Genomic DNA, 20584 nt, shown 5'->3' with positions numbered 1-20584 from the left:
GGTTCCGATGAGGCACCTAAATCTAGCTGCCATTTGCTGTTTCAGTTCACGTGGGCCAGTGCTTTTTCTCAGCCCTTCAGAGCTGCCCGGCCACTTTGCTTACGTCATCAATCTGGCATTTAATCCTAATTGAATTAGGTATATGTTCTGCTCATCAAATTCTTAAATTGTTAGAAAATGCAGAGAAGTTGATGGGTTTGCCTGCCTGCCCACCCTTTCTGCTTTCTCGGTGGCGACTTTATCTCTGATTCCCTTCGAGCCATCCCAGTCGCAGCCTCTTCCTCTCCCTGAAGGTCGCCTCTCACACGCAGGCCTTCTCTTTTCACCGGCTGTCGGAAATGCTTATCTTCTTTCTTTGCAGAAGCAGTTTCCTTTTCCTTCCATTGTAAAAGGTTCTGCATCGTGTGTGGACTGCTCACCGCTCCGACACTTACTGAACAAGAGGAGTGGAAGATAAGGAGGCCAGTTCCAGGTTTCACCTCTTCCACCCCAGGCCACAGGTTATTGCTGGAATGATCTTTCTAAATGGAAATGTAACTTACTTGCTCCAAAGCCCAGTGACTCCCCTCCATCCAGGCTCCTTGGGCCACACAGGCGTACAAATGTCTTCTGTTTGCCCTGCACCATGTTGGCTTCTGCAAAGTTTAAAACAACTTAAATTAGTAAGAACAGGAAAGCTTGGAAGATGGCTTATAAAATCCAGGGTTTGTGGTGGGAGGGTATAGCTCAGTGGTAGAGCGCATGCTTAGCGTGCACGAGGTCCTGGGTTCAATCCCCAGTACTTCCATTAAAGAAAAAAAAATTCAGGGTTTGGGTGATGGTTAGATGGGCTCCAAAAACTGGGTCAGGTCACCCCTTAGCCACAGCAGTGTTTCCTGGATGACACAGCTAGTACCCGGGCCTTGTCACTTCCCCCCACTACAAGGTCAAGTTCAACTTGAGTTAAGGTCTCCCCCATAACAGGTGTGCGGATCCTTCCCCAGCAATCAGGCCCCAACCTGCCTCTGTCCTCCCCTCCTGCCGCGTTCCCACGGGCATTCTCCGTGTAGCCAAGCCACTAAGTGGATAATTTCCTTGTGTGAGAGTTTGCTGACTCATATATTTTATTTTGGTTTTTTTGTTTGTTTGTTTTTTAACCAAAGAGACCCATTTTGCAGACCCCTCTGGAGCATCCATTTAGCAGCAAGGTGTGTGGCTGGTCCTGCTGCCACCGTGGAGTGTTTCAAGGAGTATCATTTTAGATTTTCATGGTGTATTGATCCAAAGCCTCTGCGAAGGGCAAGAAGCACAGAAAGAAAGAGAACAGTTGGGCCCTTCCTCTGCTTACGGTCATTTCCAAAACCAAGACGTGCCATTTGGTCAGGAATTTGCAGACATTCTGCTCCGTGAGGCTAACAGTGCAGCGGCAAAAAGGTTTACCTTGGTTGTCAAACATCACCCATTCTTTCCCAGAGTTACAGGGAAATTGGTATATCGCTTAGCCTCATTATTTGTACTTCTGGACAAAAAAATCAATTAGAGCTATTGAGTAATTACTTTATTGCTGTTCACATTAAGTTCAAAAGCTTGCAGAGGATTGATTTTCAGAAACCCAGGCATTTGCTTCTCCATTTTCAAGAAATTGCCGTATACGCTGAGCTTTGTCTTGCTGGCGTCATCACTCATATGCGTTGTGTTCTGTGCTGTTTCAAAATCCTGATTTCCCCAGGAAGAGTCAGGCTTAAGGAATTTACATCACCCTAGCCAAGCTTCTCAGGTCTATTTGTAACCTACAATATTGCTTTTCTGCACATTTATTGAATACCCTGCTGAGGGTGTGGCCCTGTCCTGATCTCTGGGGAAAGAAAAATAAATCATAAATACAGTGTGGTTCCTGCTGGTTAGAAGCTTATGGTCCAGAAGTGGGACAGTCACGTACGCAGATCTGCAATATATACTGTGCTCAGTGTAGGGTGACCTTACATCCTGGGACGTCCTGGTTTATGTCTGTAGTCCTGGTGTAACTATTAGCAGCTATCTAAGGGCCACGGTAAAAGCCTCTATGAATGTTCTGGGTACAGAAATGGTGGAAAGCAGGGAGAACTCAGCCTGCTTTCCCAAAGCCGACACTCTGGCTGGGTGAGGAAGAAGTCTGGGCAGTCAAGGTCTAGAGACTGGAGGTGGAGGGGGTGGGGATGAGGTGTGCAAAACTCTGCAGGCAAGAGGGAGATTGTTCCAGAAGCAGCAATCCATTGGCTAAAGCTGGTCCTTGTTTCCCAAATTTCTCCTGTGAAAAAAACTCCCCAGGACACTTGGTAAAAAAATGTAGATTTGCAGATCCTGCTGGCAGTTTGGGTTTGTGTCTTGATCAAGAAGCACCCCCGTTGATTCCTGGACATAAACACGATTCAGAACCAGTTCTCTAGTGATCACAGCTAGGATTCCAAAAGGCCGGAATAGCGGGGAGAGGAACGGCAAGACTGGAGCACAAGTCACAGAGCAGCCAGGCAAGGGTGACCCCAGCTGAGAAAACTCTCAGAGGTGGAACCAGCTGGGAGACATTTACAGTAGCTCTATGAAAAATGGGACTGCAGGGACTGTCAGACACAGCCAGGATGCAGAGGAATGAAAAGCTTGGAGGGCTATTCAGGAGGAAGAATGAACAGGATCTAGTATATAGCAATCACTGATTTACATGGGTCATAAGATTTCCAAGCAGCAAAACACTTGTGTCAGATCTAGGAACCTGGGGGTCCTTATAAATAATCTGAAGGTTTATGTGATGAGCCATAAACCTAAAAATAATAACAGTTGGATAGTGTTTGGGTTCTTTTATGTAGTCCTAAAACACACACACACACACACAAAACAAAAAACGACTCCTGTTTATTTCACATCTTTGTAGTCTCCACAACAGTCGTGACATTTGTGACAGTTGTGATGTGTTTATCTCTGGGAAGGGGCTGAATGAATTCTAAAGCATCCAGATAACCCAACCCTTTAGTCTAGACTTCAAAAGACAAACCTCTGCCCTTCTGTTATGGGAAGAGTACCTGCCACGCCGTATCTTGCATTATTTTTGCTTTTGTTTTTATTATTGAATGTGTAAGACAGTCATGATTCATCAGCAGTATGCATGCCGACCCCTTCCAGGGGAGACGTCTCTTTGGCACCTTCAGCTTGACTGTTCCTAAATTCTGGGTCTGCTTTCTCTATGGGAACCTACAACCACCCCACAGATTGGCCGCAACTCTGGAAATTAACTCGGAACTCCTTATTCAGGCAAGGAGATCATTAAGTCTGGATGTTTGAGGCAGTCCTTTCACTTGGTGCATTGCTGATTCTGAGCAGGGCAAGGCCAAAGTGGAATCCCCGAATGGAAAATGAAGAAAACTCCAAGAGACCTCTATTTCCCTCTGCCTTCAGCCATAGAGGGTGTTTATTTTGAAGGCTGCCGTCACCAGGCCTGTTGGCTGACTTCTGAAGCAGCAAACGAAGTCGGAAATCAGAGACTTAGAAGTTATGAAAAGAAAGAGTCAAAAAGAACGAGGAACCCATCAGGATGTCATTTCGCAGGGTAATTTAGCGCCCGTTTTACCCAAGGCCGGGCCACGGCGCATCCACCTGTGCGGACTGGGGAGGGACAAAGCATCCACAGTTCCAGTCCTTGGCCTCTCTTGCAGCGTTGCTGAGGGATTTCCAAATCTTAGGAGTGATGGGGCTGAAGGTGAACCGGCTGAATTCTTCCAGGCGGTCACTACTAGGGAGGGGAAAACACCCGACCACTGCGACCTCAAAGTTTTTTACAAAAAGGGGTTAAACTTCTCTGCGACCCAGTATCACCCACGCCATTAAGTAGCGGTGGCAAGATAAAAAAAAATAAAAAGGGAAGGAGGAACAGGCCAGCGTGCACGGAGCCGGAAAACAGACCGTCCCCGCTGCCGACGCGGGCAGAGCTGTTAGAGGCGCCCGGGTCCTCGGCCAGCGGCCAGCGTCGCAGCCGGGAAGCCCCTTCCCGCAGTGCGGGCGCGACCAGCGTGGCGCCGCGGCGGGGGGATCCGGCCGGCGAGCCGCGCGCTTCAAAGGCCCGCCGCCGCCGCCGCCCCCGCGGGCGCGCGCGAATAGTACGGTCCGAGGGGGCGGCTCCTGGGGCGCGGCTCCGCCGCAGCTGATGCGCGCCCGGCCGGCGGGGAGGCGGGAGCCGGGCCGCCGGGCAGCCGGACCCTGAGCCCCGGAGCCGCCGAGGCCGAGCCGCCGGGCGCCGCGGGCCCCAGCCCCGAGAAGGCCCCAGGAGAGGCATCTTCCCCCGCGGGGGGCGCCGCGGCCGCGCGTTCCGCAAGGAGGACGAGGAGGAAGCGGCGCAGCTTGCCGGCCGAGAGGAAGCGCTCCACCCGCGCCCCCGACGGCGCTCGTTTAACCACATCCGCGCCTCCGCTGGAAACGCGTCCAGGCGCCTGTCACCGGTTCCCTCCATTTTGAAAGGGAAAAAAGGCTCTCCCCCTTCCCCTCCTCCTAGGAGCCGGAGCCGGAGGAGCCGCGCTCATGGCGTTCAGCCCCTGGCAGATCCTGTCCCCCGTGCAGTGGGCGAAATGGACGTGGTCCGCGGTGCGCGGCGGGGGCGCCGGAGAGGACGAGGCCCGAGGGCCCGAGGGCGACCCCGAGGAGGAGGACTCGCAAGCCGAGACCAAATCCTTGAGTTTCAGGCAAGTACACGCGTTCCTGCCGAGATGCACACGCGCTGCCATCCATCCATCTGCGGCTCATTCTGTGTGCGTGTTTGTGGTCGCAATCCGCGTAACCGTGTTCATGGCAATGCTGCGTCCCTGCCTGTAACCAGGTCCCCGCTGTGCATTCGACAGTTCAGGATGTTCTCCCGGGTGTCTTCTACCCCAGCCCTTCTCCATTTCAGTATGAGCTTTCTGAACCTAACCCAGCATCTGCAGTCCCTCCGCATCCCCGTCTGCCTCGGTCACTTTCTCTAAGCTTGAACCTCCCAGCCCCCGCCCCTAACACACACACACAAACACACACACAATCAATTGTGGATCACACCCTGTGGAACTTGGGGCCCTCCCTTGTGGGGAAGAAGTCGCTCCCAGGCCTTCCTGGGGCCCCACTGTGTCCCATATATGCACCCTTAGTAAAGAAGGTCGCGTGATGACAGGCCTCTGGCAGCTGGTGAGAAATGGTGGTCTCTACTGAGCTGTCACCCGTAAGATTGCGGAAGACAGGTGACAGCATTCTCGGCCTCCTGCCGAGTGAGTTCCAACCAGGTAGAGGCCTGCGGAAGAAAAAGGCATCCTGGCGAGAGAATTGGCTTAATTTTTTTTAGGGAGAGGGGGCAATCTTAATTTTTAAACCTCCAGGAAAGGGCTCTTGGGAGAAAAGGAGTCTGTTGCAAAGTGCTTTAGGGGGATATCACAGGGAAGGATGACCTCAAAAATAAATGGTGCTGGAGAAAGGCTCTGGAGGACGGAGATTTCAGGGAGACGGAGACCAGGCAGAAGCCGGAGGAGGGCCCTGTTAGGAAAACCCACAGCAGCTCCCGCCGGCTGGTCCACGCCGAGAACCCGTGGGTTGTAAAGTTAGGCCAAAATACTGGACGTTAGTCTTTGTGGATGTGGAGGCTCTAAAAGGTGTCAGAAATACCGTTGAAAGTGGTAATTCCCCATTTTTCCCCCTTGGCAGCTCGGATTCTGAAGGTAATTTTGAGACCCCTGAAGCTGAAACGCCCATCAGATCGCCACTCAAGGACTCCTGTGATTCACAGCTGGGACTGGCAGGCCCTGGGGCCAAAACCCAAGGTAAAGACTTTCATTTTCTGCCTCTTCTGTTTAAAGTTTTGAAAATGTAAATGAGGGAAAGAAAAGTGTTCGCTTAGGGCCATTTGAAAAGGTTGAGATTGTCTCCTTCCTGAGCAGGAGCTGTTTGAAAGCTCCCGGTTTATTTGAAATGATTTTTTGTTTTAGTTTTTACAAATAACAAGTAGGGTAGTCAGAGGCTTTCTTCCTGAAATAGGTTGTACGTTTGCAGAATGAGATTATCATTCATTGAACACTCCTGCTAGGCCCTTCCCCTCAGCCCCTGAAAAATAAAAAACGTGTATGGTAACGCCAAGGTGGAGGAATGCTTAGATTTGCTTCACACGTTTCTGCAAAGTGTAGCTGGAGACAAGAATTAGAGGTAAGTGTTGCCTTTTTTAGATAAGGAGGAATCTTAAGAGGCTGTTGCAGAATTGTTTACCTCTTCCTCATCCCCCAGGGATGGTGGTAAGTCCCTGGGAAACCCCGGCCCCTCAGCCCAACCTTGAACCGGCCCTTCACCTCCAGAAGCTGCTGCTCTTCCCCTTTATTAGTAAAAACCATTTTTGTCACCCGGCCAGTTCTGAGTTAAGCTTCACCAGTGCTGATGGAGTTTATCTCTCTGTTCAGTTAATAGAAGGCAGGGAAGCAGTCCCGCGCCCACCAAGCAAGCGCTGTGGAAGGAGATGGCGCTTTCAGAGGGGAAGCAAAATCCATATGTCAGCTTGTCTTCAGTGTTGAGGAGAAAGATAAAGCAGGGGAAGGAGGAACTGAGCATGTGTGGTGCGGGTAGGAGATGTGAAGGCAGATGAGGGGGAGCTTTCCTAATCAGGGGACTTGAGCAGAGCCGGGAAGGAAGATGGGGGGCACGGCTGGGCAGGTTCCTGACCAGAGAGCTTTCTCTGCAGAGAGACTGGCACCTGCTAAAGTCTGAGACGGCGCCTGCCTGCGACAGGGGGAGGCCCTCTGGTGGCAGGGTGGCAGCATGCTTGGAGCCCCGGGAAGAGGCCAGGGTGGCTGCAGTGACTAGGCAGGGAGTAGTGGAAGCTGAAGTCATGCAGTTCCAGGGACGTCTGGACCTTAACATAGCGATGCTTTGATTTTCTTTCTGAGTCAGAGAGGAAGTCATTGGAGGATGCGTTTGCTTCCTAGGGCTGCCCATAAAAAGTGCCACAGACTGTGTGGCTTAAGACAACGGAAATTTATTCTCTCACAGTTCTGGAAGCTAGAAGTCTGAAACCAAGGTGTTGGCAGGGCCTTGCTCCCCCCAAAGGGTCTGGGGAAGAATTCTTCCCTGTTTCTTCTGGCTTCTGGCAGTTGCTAGCAATTCTTGGTGTTCTTGGCTTGTGGCAGTGAGACTCCCATCTCTGCCTCCTTCATTAGATGGCCAGCTTCTCCCTGTGTGTCTCTGTGCCTTTTCTTGTAAAGACACCAGTCACTAGATTTAGGGACCTTCCTAATCCGGGTGGACCTCATCTTAACTACATCTACAAAGGTACTACGGTTGACCCTTGAACAACACGTGTACGAACTGAGCTGGTCCACGCGTATGCTGGTGTGGAGGGTTTTTGACTGTGCTGGGGTGGGGGGCCCTGCGTTGTTCGAGGGTCAGCTGTATTTCCCGACGCGGTCACATTCACAGATGCGGGAAGTTAGGTCTTCAGCGCGTCTTTTGGAGGGAACACGGTTCAGCCCACGGCAGAGGGCTTTGCAGACAGGGCTCGTGTTTTGACTTCCTTTTTCAAAGGCTAACTGGCTGCCGTCTGGAGAAGGAACTGTAGGATGGATTCTTTATCCTCCCGACAGTTACTGTGCTTCCTTGCTTAGTAACTTCCTCGTGGGGCTCTGGGCTTCATGACGGAGCTAGAATTACTGGGGCGATGACATCAGCTTTCCGTGAGCTGGTTTTGCTTCGAGGTGGTGAGCTCGATGCTAGGCTTCCCTGCTGAGGATTCGGGGGCAGAGCCCGCCTGGGAACGGGCACGATTCCTGCTGGAGGGCTGCCTTGTAGCAGTCTCAGTGACGTAAGAGGCCACTTCACAGCTTCCCTTGTTTTCTCTCGCGATTGGCAGATCAGAAGGGAGATTTGAAAGCTTGAAAGAACTGTTCTGTGACCAAATTTAAATAAAGCTTACAGGATACGTTAAGTAGCTGTTTGAAAGCCTCTTTGAATTGCTCAGCTTGGCCTCCTCCTCCCTCACTGCTCGGTCAGCTGGTAGCCTGATTCATCCTGACACATTCTTTGCTCATTGAATAGAGGCCTGTATGGCCCAGGCCCCCAGAGCCACACGGACCCAAGTGGTCCCTTCTGTGCCACTGACTCATTTTTACAAGTTTTGGTAACTTCTAGCTCATACTCCCTTCTTCACTCTCTCTAGCAGTTTTCCTTTTTGAGAGTCATGGACCAGGAAAGCTCTGTGGAGTAGATCATAACTGCAGACCATGTATACGGCCGGGGGTGCAGACTAGGGAACAACCACTACATATTGTGAAATCTTTCAGTTTAAAGTCTTTAAATAAAGACCATCAGCCTGGTAGTATCCTGCCTTCTCAGACTTCTTCAGCCCAACGCCTAGTCCTGGTCCAGAGCCCTGTTGATGGCCTTTTCATATATACACAGTAGATGTTTTTGTTTGTTTATTTGTTTGTTTAAAAAAAAAGGCAGACAGAGGTCTAATCAAGGAAGATATCAATGGGCAAAAATTCCCGGAGTCTAATGTGGAAGTCTCATTTCTGGGCCTCAGTGGTTCTCTTTCTCCCCAAACTGTTGATTACTTAGCTCCTGATAAAATTAGTCTTTTGTATTCCTGTGGTTCTAGAGAATGGTGGGACAGCAGGTAGATTGTATAAGACTGTGTCTTCTGTGGAGCTGATCTGTGAGTTGTTACTCAGTCAGGGGGTCGTAGTTAACACACATCAAAGATCCTGGCTCCCTGGTATGTCAGGGCCCTCAGGTGTGTGGCCTTACATCAGTAGCCAGGGCCTCCATCTAGTTCTTTGGACTCACGGACATCTTCATCTATTTTGGGTTACTTTTCTTTTTATTGGACGCTTTTCTTTTTTTTGGACGCTTTCTAGGAACTTAAAAGTATCTGAATGCTATACAGACATATCTCATTTTATTGTACTTTGCAGATACTACATTTTTTATGGATTGAAGGTTTGTGGCAACTCCTGCATTGTCAGATGATAGTTATCTTTTTTTTTTAGCAATAAAACGTATTTAAATATATATATATATATTGTTTTTAAGACAATGCTATTGCACACTTAATAAATTACAGAAAAATATAAAAATAACTTTTATATGCACTGAGAAACCAAAAACAATGCCCGTGACTCACTTTGTACGTCATATTCACTTCATTGCAGTAGTCTGGAACCAAACCCACAACATCTCCGAGATACGCCTGTAATAACTCTAGAGTTGTATGCCATCCTAGGAATTAGACAGTGGGCAAGGTCGTGGAGTTTCGTTTAAGCCACAGATAGAAGCCAGTTTCAGACTAACTGGCAAAATAAAACTATAGCCAGAGAGGTTTCTTGGGTATACGAGAGTGGTGGCTATAGTGTTGGGGCCAGTAGTTCTGTGTTTGCTATCTGTCTGCCTTTCTCTGAAAAGGGTGTTTAAGTTGCTGGTGTCACTGCTCTTTCTCTTTGCTGGGAGGTGTGTCATTGAGGAGACATCGCCTACCTAGGAAAGAGGTACAATCTCAAGTTCATCCCCTTTTTTTTTTTTTTTCTGCTGATGGACTGTGGTTTTGTCCAGTGTTTTAGATTATAAAAGCTGCAGTGGATGTCTGCTAATTGAGGCCTCCCCCAGCATGCACACACCCCTTTATGTACAGATTGTTACCTTTCTTTGAGGGAGAGAATTTTTATTCAGGCTGAAGCTCTCCTGTGCCCTAGGAACAACTCCCCTGTTTGATGTGCTGATTTGATTGCCTAGATATTTCAAACACGTACTCTTTCCCTCCAGAATAGCAGGGGAGAGAGAAACAAGATCAATCCGTAGATATTTACTGCTGGATGCTGGGGAGACTGCAGAGCTGTTGACACAGTTTGGGTTCGTCTAAATCAGGCATCAGCCAACTCATGGGCCAAACCTGGCCTGCTACGGCCTCTTACTGTTCTGCCCAAGAGCTAAAACTGTCTCTACGTTTTTAAATGGTTGGGGAAAAAAATACTTTGTGATGTGTGAAAGCGATGTGAAATTCAAACTTCAGGGCCCGCAAATAAAGTTTTATTGGAAGGCAGCCACGCTCGCTCAGTTAAATGTTGTCTGTGGCTGCTTTTGCACCGAGGTTTCAGGGCTGAGGACTGGAACAGAGACCAAATGGCCGGCAGAAGCTTTGGCTTCTTTATAGAAAAGTTTGCTGACTTAGGTCCATGCCTATGACAATTTTGATGAAATTGTGAAGTTTGAGTGATTTGGGTTGATGGCTTTTAAAAAGCTGCAAGGCTACACATGATTAATTAACAAATGAACCATGGGTGCTGGGAGCCATTCAGGTAAGGCTTCAGGGAGAGGCTGGTTTGGGCTGGCTGGCCGGCCATCTCCCTCCCAGACGGATGTTTTGGTCTGTCGCTCTGCCGCATTGTCAGTTAGCTAAAAGATCTGATAAAAAAAAGGAAATTAGGAAAGAATGAGGAAAATTTTGGAATCATTTACTGGAAGTACAAAGATACAGACTTTTTCACTTTTGCCCATTAAGTGTTTTTAATGTAACTTTTGAGAATCTGTAATCTGATTGTTACTATGGGATATTGTTGGTGTACACTGTGTGGTTGACGTGGTGTGTGTATTGGATTGTTGTAGGCTCTGTGCATATAAGACCTAAAATGGAGATCTCGTTAAAATATAAGTGTTAGATTTTTGATTCTAAAGCTTTGGGCTACACATATAAGCAAATACTACACAAACATTTCTCATGAGGTACTTACTGGAGGGTTCCAGTATGAACCATATCTATAAGCATGGTTCTCCTGAGAGATTTTAACATCCTTTCCCCGCCCCCTACCACAGGGATTGCATCATTAGAGTTTCCTAGAAACAGTGGGACTAAGAACCCTTTCTGTTACCTAGTCTGATAATTCAGCCCATGTGGCTCCTTGGGTAACATCCCAGGCTGACGCTCTTATTTTTGTTTTTAATTTTTTGACGCGATTGTCTCTTTCACAATTTGATTTAATTTTTACTTTTATAATTCTATTTTTATAAAATGTCTAGGGCTTGAAAACCTCAGCAGCATGATACGCGTCCACTTCCGCCCTCCCCTCCTCCAGCCATTGAATGTTTGTAGCCCTCAGCTTGGACAGTCCCACCTGTTAGCAAGTGGGGTCAGGCCGTGTTTCTGTGTCGCTTTACTTTCACTAGTAAATGACCCGAGGAGGGAGCACCTCACTTCTATATGGCGCTCCACCCAGAGGGAGTGGACTCGTGGGGGAAAACTATAGTTTTCCCAGCAGAGATCTCAGAGGATGTAGAACCACAGTGTTTGAATAAAACACTCGGGGGCGGAGCAAAATCTGCCTTGCCGGAAGTGAAGATTTTAGTAACTGTCAAAGCAGTATCATTCTTTGCAGATGAATAGTAAATTCAAGACCATCTTAAGTGTTGCAATGATTAAACTCATTTCAGACTTGCATTTCCCAGTCTGGGGCTTACCTGAGCATCAAATAAAACAGTATCACTTACTTTGAGAGTTTCTGGCGGTGGAGGCATTTTCTTGGGGTGGGAGGTGTGGGGGGCAAGCCTTCTCAAATTATGTTGCTATCATTTAATGTTCCACCTAAAAACTGGATGTGATCTAAAGCCACTTAAACATTTAAAGAGCAGTCATGATATCTTTTTCGAGTGACCAGCACTGCCGTTCACAGGAAGCCCCTGTGAATGGATATAAACCATTTTGTTACAGTCTCCTGAACTCAGATTAGAGATGGGAAGATCGTGGCTTATCCACCCCCAAACAGCCATCTCTGTGGGAATTTGATAACTGAGTGTTGCTGACTTGTCCACTGTTAACACTGGGCCTAGCGAGGGACCATGCTGGTGAGTTCAAGATCTCACCCTCACCTTTGCGTGGACATGAACCTAATTTTGTGGGTTCAACGCAAACATGATTGGGTCCCCAGGGGTTAGATTGATGGTGGCCAAACTTGTAAGGGAATAATAACCAAATGGAGTACTTCATTAATTCACCAATGAGAAGTGTAATTTGAGGGGGGGAATGTGTAATTTGGTGGACCTGTTTGGCAGGCACAAACAATGTCTTAGCCAGTCCAGGCTAAGGCTCTTCCCTGTGTCTTTGCTGGAAATCATGACAACAAAGTCCTCCTCGCCACCAAAAGATTTCCCACCACAAGATTCTCTCTGCAGGGAATGTATGGATCTCTCTCTTTATTGAATTCAGAGAAGACTTATCAAAAGAAATAAAAGTTCTTAAAATGATGCCAGGACAGAGTATGTGATGGGGGAAAACATCTTTAGTGTCTTGTTAAATGATACTAATTTTAAAAAGAAATCAGAGGCTACGTCTTCCACATGTGTTAACTGGACATGTATAATGTATGAAGTATAAAGTGTATTTTATGAGTTTTGAGCATCAGAAACTTGCAGCGCCATTTAGACACGGAGTCAGAATAGGGGAAATCGTCTCTGGGTCAGCAGTGCTTTTGGATTGAAAACATTTTGCTGCCTTAGTGCTGAGCTTCAGCTCCTCAGTGAGGAGTAAAGATGGAATGGACACGTTCCATAATGTCTCCGGCTTCACGCTCCACCTGTGCATCGGGTGTGGGTGAGGACAGGCAGGTGCAGGGAGATGTGGGCGGCCTCCTGGGACTCAAGCACCTATTTTGGAGAAGAAAGAGTGCTTTCTGAGAGGGCGGTATTCGTTATCTCCTGCTGCATGACAGATGACCGCACAACTCACTAGCAGCTTAAAACATTAAACATTCGTTATCTCCCATAGTTTTCATAGGTCCAGAATTTGGGTGCAGCCTAGCTGGGTGGTCCGGCTTGGGGTTGCTGTGAGGGTGCTGTCACGATGTTGGCTGGGGCTCTGTAGTCATCTGAAGGCTTGACTGGGGCTGGAGGACCCCTCCTCAGGCAGCTCACCAATGTCTGGCATCTTGATGCCAGTTGTTGGTGGGGGGCCTCAGCTCTTGACCACACGGGTGGACCCCTCTCTCAGCGGGGTTGCTTGAGTGGTCTTCCAGCGTGGCAGCTGCAGTGTCGCTGATGGCAGCCTCAGAAGTCGCACTGTTACTCCACAGTATCCTTTCGGTTCCACGGGTCCAAGGGCGTGAATACCAGGAGGTGGGACTCCTCCAGGACCATCTTGGAGGCTGGCTGCCACAAGCCCATCACTCTCCTCCTTTGGGGCCTCTGCCCTGCCTCCCCCACCCCTTCCTTCTGCCCCTCTTCTTAGGGTGCAGGAGCAGAAGAGGGGGAAGAAATGATGTGCTTTCAGCCAGGGTCCCCGTCCTGTTCTGGGGGCGTCTCGTTGCTCTGTCTGGAGGCTCCCCTCTTGCCCAGCGTTCCACTGCTTTCTCTTTATCCTGCGTCAGCTTCCCAGCCCTGTGTGGGTGGTTGCTGCTTTGTGAGAGAGGCAGTTGGTGTTTTGAATCGTGGAGTAATTATCCCCGGAGAGATGCGCTTTATGGCGGTGAGGCAGCCTAGAGTGAAGTCCTCCTGGTGGGTTCGGTTAGCCCGTTTCTCCTCGCTGTGCTGGGGATGGGGCAGAAGGCTCTGGAACCGTGGCTTCAGACAAATCCAGGTGGTCCCAGAACTCAGCGGCACTCCTGAGTGAGGAGAGAAGCCGGATTCACACTGTTGGCTCAGCTCCTGGGGAGGACTTGTGTCCTGGGGGGGGGCAGATCCTCCTGACGAGTGGGCCCCACCCTCTTATCTCCGTGTAACCTTGGCCTTCAGAGGGCGGGGTTGGGCTCTTTTTAAGCAAAACAGCACAGGGCGCTGGTTTGGAAATTTGAAGTACTTTCTTCATCCTTAGTACAAGCTTGTTCAGTTTAGAGTGACTTTCTGGAATATTCTCTACCTGCAGAGTCTTGTATATTAGCATGAGCCTCTCAGAAGTTAGAAGCTTATTTCAGGAGGACAGCCTGGCACCTGGCCCCCCGTCTCTTACAAAAAGCAAGTAAATGACACCCAGCCCGACCCCCAGCTTCCGGGTAACGTTCTAGTCTGGCAGGTTTTTTGGAGGGTGGGGAGGAGGAGGTTTGGACAATTAGTTTGTTGTCCGGGTTCAGGCAGGGTGTGGGGGGGGTGTTTTTCTGCCTTAAGCAGTGACATCTTACCTTCACGACATACCGAGACTGTCTTAACTCACCCGCTTGGAAGCCCCTGGTCACTCCCAGACTCTGGGTGACCTGGGGCCCCAGAGTTGTCAGGGGAGTGGGATCACTGCAGCCCACCCTTCGGGTGTACCCAGTGGGCCTGGGAAAGGCCTCCTTGTCCTGGTGTCCTGCCCCCAGGATACAGCAGTGTGTCCAGTTCTATGCCATTTTGAGGCTGAGGCCCTTGTCTGGGCAGCTGAGAATGTACATACACAAAATATATTTCAGCTTTGGGGGAATCAGAAGGACCCAGAACTCAGAGATGCGAAACTCAAAAAACAAAAAACAAAAACCCTTCACATTTTGGACACTTGCCCTAAATGCTAAATATGCCTGATTAACAGTCCCCTCGGGTCAGACCACTTTAGCAGAAAGGGGTGACATAGTGCCAGTCACACTTGTTTCCCCCCTGACGTCCTTGGTTCACACACACAGAAGAGCACAGCAGGATGGGAGGGAGGATCAGGGCAGGGAGAGCAGGGTGGGAGGGAGGACCAGGGCAGGGAGAGCCGGGTGGGAGGGGGGACCTGGGCAGGGAGAGCAGAGTGGGAGGGGGGACTTGGGCAGGGAGAGCAGGGTGGGAGGGGGGACCAGGGCAGGGAGAGCAGAGTGGGAGGGGGGACTTGGGCAGGGAGAGCAGGGTGGGAGGGGGGACCAGGGCAGGGAGAGCAGGGTGGGAGGGGGGACCAGGGCAGGGAGAGCAGGGTGGGAGGGGGGACCAGGGCAGGGAGAGCAGGGTGGGAGGGGGGACCAGGGCAGGGAGAGCAGGGTGGGAGGGAGGACCAGGGCAGGGAGAGCAGAGTGGGAGGGGGGACCAGGGCAGGGAGAGCAGGATGGGAGGGGGGACCAGGGCAGGGAGAGCAGAGTGGGAGGGAGGACCGGGGCAGACATTGCTAGGAGGAGGGCTCTTCAAAGGGGAAGGGGCAAAGGAAGAACAGGCGTTACCCCTCACCACAGTTGCGGAGAGCTGAAGGTTTGATCACTGCTGTGCTTTACATTTTCCATATGAAAGTCAGTCAGGTGAGAAGGGGGTCCTCTGTGTATCTGCCGCTTGCTCAGCAGTGACTCTGAGCATCAGCTCTGTTCGGGGCACTCAGCTTCTGCTTTGGGGACACAAAGGGGACTGGGGGAGAGGCCCCTGCAGAGCTCAAGAGTCCAGAGGGAGCTGACCACCTTGCTTCCCAGGCCTCCTGGGCTTCCTCAGACGTCTTAGCAGCAAATAGATAGTTTTAGCCAGGGAATGTGAGGGAGTCACTTCTGGGAGGAAGTCAAATGTTAAAAGTTAGAATTAAAAAAAAAAAAAGCAACACCCACCCCCCCCACCAAAAAAACACCCAACACAGAAGCCTTTTGAAGGTGCCAGTTGTCGTATCTCTAAGATGGTCCACATACTTGGCTGTGTCTGTTGTCAGAAAGAGAAGTGATGTCATTTTTTCACCTCTGTCTATAAATAGAAATTACCCAGCACATTGCAGGCTTCCTCAAGAAAAATTTAAAATTCCAAACTGCTGTGATGGTGAGACCTACCCACTCTCTCAAATATATGTTCCTACAAGGGACACATGTAAGAGACTGTTTAAAGCATTTCCGAAATGTAAGTCTGTGCTGTCGTGGAATGTTCTGTAGGATTGCAGGACGTGCTTCTGCTTTGTTACCCTAAGTCTCTTCATTCTCTCTTCTTTTTTTTTAATAGTTCTATTGAAATTGAATTCACATGCCATACAGTTCACCCATTTAAAGGGTGTGTAACTCGGTTTTTATTCTGTTGACCATAGATATAAGGGTTGAACTTCTGATTCTGTTTCATTGATCCTTTCCTTATGCACACTGTTGTGATTACAGTAGCTTTGTAGTAAGTTTTGCGATCAGGAAGCAGCAATCCTAACTTTGTTCTTTTTTCCCCAAGGTTATTATAGCCATTCTAGGTCCCATTACATTTCCGTATGGATTTTAATAACAGCTTGTTAATTTTGCAAAGAATCCAACTGGGATTTGATAAAGATTGTGTTCAATCTGTAGATAACTTTGGGGGGAATATGATCATCTTAACAATGTTAAATCTTCCAATCCATGAATATGGAATGTCTTTCCATTTCTTTAGATCTTCTTTAATTTTTTCAAACAGTGTTTTGTGGTTTTTAGAGTACAAGGCTTGCAATTCTTTTGTTAAATTAGTTTCTAACTATTTTTTTGATATGACTATAAATTGAATTGTTTCCATGATTACGTTTTTGGATTTTTCATTGAAAGTTTACAGACATCCAGTTGATGTTTGCATATTGATCTTGCATCCTGCAACCTTGCTGAATTCAGCAAGGTTGGGTTTTGGGGGGGGGTTGGTGAATTCCTTAGAACTTTCTATACACAAAATTGTATCCTCTACAAATAGAGTTTTACTTTTCCTCTTTGCAATCTGGATTTTTTTCTTCTTTTGCCTAATTGGCCTGGCTAGAACTTCTAGTACTATTTTCATTAGAAGTGGTGAGAACTGACATTCTTGCCTTGCTCTTGACTTCAGGATAAAAGCAGTCTTTTACCATTAAGTGTGACATTAGCTGTGGGTTTTTCATAGATGTCCTTTATCAAGTTGAGGAAGTTCCCTTTTATTTCTAGTTTGATGAGTGATTTTTTTTTTAATCATGCAAGGATGTTGAATTTTATCAAATTCTTCTGCATATATTGAGATGATCGTGTGGTTTATGTCTTTCATTGTATTGCTGTGGTATACTGTGCTAAATGATTTTCAGATGTTAAACCAACCTTGCATTCCTGGGATAAATCCTGCTTATTCATGGTGTATCTCCTTTTTATGTGTTGGTGGATTTGATTTGCTAATATTTTGTTGAGGATTCTTATGTCTGTTTTCAATAAGAAATATGGTCTGCAGTTTGTCTGTGTGTGTGTGTGTTTGGTGGTGTCTTTGTTTGCTTTTGACATCAGGGTAATATTGGCCTGATAGAATGAGTTGGCAAGTGTTTCCTCCTCCTATAGTTTTTGGAAGTTTGTGAGCAGTTGATATTAATTCTTCTTTAAGTAGTTGGTAGAATTCACCAGTCTTGTCTAGGTCTTTCTTCGTGTGAGGAAATGGGTGGTAGGAGTTTTTAATTTACCAACTCAATCTCTTATCTTATTTTAGATATATTCAGGTTTTCTGGTTTTCTGTTTCCTCTTGAGTCAGTTTCAGTTATTTCTGTGTCTTTCTAGGAATTTGTCTATTTAAGTTTTCAAATTTGTTAACATACAGTTATCCATCATGTCATTTTCTTGTTTTTATTTTTTTATTTTTATTTATTTTGATGGAGGGACTGGGGATTGAACTCAGGACCTCATGCAGGCTAAGTATACGCTCTGCCACTGAGCTATACCCTCCCCACCCCGTGTTTTCTTGTTTTCAAGTGGCATGAATAAACCCTGCTCTGCCTTTCTCACAGGGTTGATTTGAGGGTCAGGTGAGGTGGTATATAGGGAAGTGCCTTGGCCATCATGAACTGTGAAGTAGTTTATTTGTTCTGAGTTCTTTCTTAGTTCTAGGCAGATGCACCCCGGTTACCACAGTCTACTTTATGCAGTTGAGTATTTGTACTGTGTTCCTCCGTGAGTGGCATTTCAGGGGAGAGACTGTCCCCCTTGTTACCAAAGGAGCATGAGCTAAGATTGGGATGAAGAGGGGAATTAAAGTGACCTGGGGGCCTGTCTGCCTGTTTCTTGAGGGGTGACAGAACGTGGGTCCTACACTGTCAGGGTCAGAGGGCATCAGTGCCCTGTTAGGAAATCGGCATCTGACCACTCGGCTCCTGCCAGCTCCGGGGGCAGCTCTTACCTTCCTTCTCGGAGGAACGGTGCCGAGCCGGGTGTAGTCTCTCCTGTCCTCGCCTCTGCTGTACCCTGTACCCCAGATGCCTCTGTTCATTCTTACCTCCTCCCAGCATGCTTCTAAGTCCACAGTAGAGGTCCCATTAAAATACACCCTCACTGGCTTTCAAAAATATGGAATTAGTGCTTCCAGAAAGTTCTCTTGCTAAATATGGAGGCAGATTCAAAGAGGAAGTAACTCATTTTGAAAGGGAAGAGAAGCCGGTGATGCGGGAAGACCAGAGCCCAGCAGTGGAAGCGTGCCCTCTGTCAGAACACGCGAGGTTCGATCGTGTTGAGAAGGTGGTGGTTACTCCTTCATGACGAGCGCTTGGCTGTTCTCTGAAGGGGCTCTGCACATGCAGGGGGCTCTCCTTTACTGAACTGTTACCCCCCGTGCTTGATTTGTGGTCCCTTCACGCCTAACACAGCGTGTGCTGCAGGTCATAGGGCCTGTGGCTGGTTGGTTAGATGGTTATCTTAGAAATCATTCTGTGATTTGACTTCAGGGCTTCAGGTCCTGGTGAAGCTGAGGGCGTTAAACTAACTAGGGAGTGCTGGCTGTGAACGTCCGGATTGGGTCTTCGTGTCGGCTTTCTCAGTCCTGTGGCTGACAGTCAGTACGTTCGTAAAACGTCACGGTCATTGCCGGGCCCTCCGGGTTTGTGTTCTTTCTGCAGATCCTCCATGCAGTCCTGAATAGCAGAGACCCTCCCTGTGGGCTTGAGTTCAGAAATCCAGGCCTGTGCCTTGGGAACCAGGGGTCCTGTGCTAATAGCTGACAGACCGAGCTTTGCCAGTTACGAGACATTGCCACCCGCGGGGTTGTGTGAGGCTGTGGGGTCAGGTCCCCCCATGAGGACAGAATGGAGCAGGGAGGTGGGAGTAGTTGCTCCTGTTTGAGATGTGCAGCCCGGCTTGGTCACCTGGGTTCCGGGCCGCAGTTGTGCGCACTCAGAAGCGTGGCACGAGGGGTTTGTCCCTAGAGCGGCCCTGTCCCTCTGCTTCCGCCGTGACTCTGTGGATGTAACACCGGAGGGAGGTGCGCTTGACTGTGTCAGACCAGAGCCTCCAGCCTCCACCCTCGAACCCTCCTTCCTGGGCTTGTGGTCCCACATGGGTTTTCTCAGGGTCATCCTGGGAGTGAAAGGAAATCAGATGGTTGAAGACAGCTCTCGAATTAATTGGGGGGCTGTGTGGCATGGGTGAGCCAAGACCTGCCTGTGCCCCAGACCACGTTCCATGCCGCCTCCTGCCTCCTGCTCCTTGACTCTCTCTGTTCTAAACTTTCTCAACCATGGTTTGGTCACCTGTAAGGTGGGGTGAAGGAACACCCCACAGACTTGTTTTGAGTGTGAAATAAAGTCATATATCTGGGCTTCCAAGCACAGTTACAACAGCAGTGCAATTATGGAGAAAGAATTCTCCAGGAGGGAGACACGTCTCAAACAGCCCTTAACAGTAATAAGGCCCACCCTTCTGTCTGGGCAGAGAAGGAGAGGCAGGGCTGGGCGGGGCTGGAGCAGGAGTCCTGTGTTGAATTGGAGACAAAGAGGGATGGGGTAGGAGGAGTCAGGTTTGGGGAAGGAGAAATTTTTATGCTTAATAAAAAGGATTCTGGGCCTCCGGATGGGAGAATTGGCCCAATATCACTCATTTGTTTATATGTCTGTAACATTCGGGGATGATTTAATGCTTATCCAAGGTTTATTGCATGAGCATCGTTATGTGAGTAAACACTCCATGGTTAAGCCATTCTGGAAGTGAGGCGAAGGCTCTGGTCCCAGAGTTTTCTAGAAATCGGCTTGTCTGATAGCATATAGCCAGCATCTTTCCATGCCAGTCACCACTTCAAAACATAATTTTTCATGTTGTTGGACCAATATATTGTTTTTGTTTTAGTCATTGAGCTGGAATCAGACAGCTACTGAGGGGAGGTTAAGCGGTCCTGCGGGGCAGCTTCCTCTCCGTTCTTTTTCTGGAGGATGTAGGGAGGGCACTGCCTGACATCTTGCAGAGCCTTGTTTTATGAGAATCTGCTTGGTGTGCCTCATGAAGACCGTCAGCCCTGGGCGTCGTGAATCGAGCCGCTGCTTCCGTCACATGGAGGCAGAACCTCTGTTCTTACTGCCAGATGAGGCTGTGCCCTCTGCTGTCTGGGGCCAACCTGCAGCTTATCAGATACATGAACATGTGACTGAATAGCGCATGTACTTACGAGGCTTTTCCCTTGATACTGAGTATGTGGTGTCTTCAGACACCGATTCTCTGAGCGTTGACACGCCAGCTGGATGTCCTGCGTTTCAGCCCTAGTCTGACACTAGCTGCCTGGAGTTAGCATCAGACTCCAGAGGCTCAAGGGCTCAGCCCCACAAGGCTGTCCTCACTTGAGGTGCCAGGTGCATCCCAGGTGGTCCCCAGGCTGCCCACACTTCTGTCTGACTTGGCTACAGATTTGGGGGTTCCCATGACCACTCCCCCAGCCTCTATAATTCACCACAGTGACTCAAAGAACTCAGGAAAATACGTTTACTGGTTTATTGAAAAGGAGGCAAGTCGGGGACAGCCAGACAGAAGAGATGCGTGGGGCCAGGCGT

The 20584-nt window shown here is 48.8% G+C and overlaps 1 protein-coding gene across 9 annotated transcripts in view; it reads left to right on the top strand.

Moving 5' to 3' along the window:
* TACC1 (transforming acidic coiled-coil containing protein 1) overlaps positions 1-20584 on the top strand; it is a 95435-nt gene that overhangs the window by 38634 nt on the left and 36217 nt on the right. For 3 of the 9 annotated variants that reach the window (XM_006201116.3, XM_072950210.1, XM_072950209.1), the window contains exons 2-3: positions 4496-4682; positions 5668-5783. The exons of 1 other annotated variant lie outside the window; for it this stretch is intronic. In XM_006201116.3, the coding sequence (XP_006201178.2) occupies positions 4522-4682; positions 5668-5783 (277 nt within the window). In that variant the 5' untranslated portion in view covers positions 4496-4521. Of the gene's footprint in view, positions 1-3188; positions 4683-5667; positions 5784-20584 lie in introns of those variants that run through there. 5 more of the 9 variants (XM_072950212.1, XM_072950213.1, XM_031691541.2 and 2 more) reach the window with 4 other exon arrangements.

The sequence above is a fragment of the Vicugna pacos genome, chromosome 26 (genome assembly GCF_048564905.1).
Source record: "Vicugna pacos chromosome 26, VicPac4, whole genome shotgun sequence".
NCBI classification, from domain to species: domain Eukaryota; kingdom Metazoa; phylum Chordata; class Mammalia; order Artiodactyla; family Camelidae; genus Vicugna; species Vicugna pacos.
The sequence above is the reverse complement of the archived record's forward strand: the minus strand, read 5'-3'. Positions and strand labels throughout refer to the sequence as shown.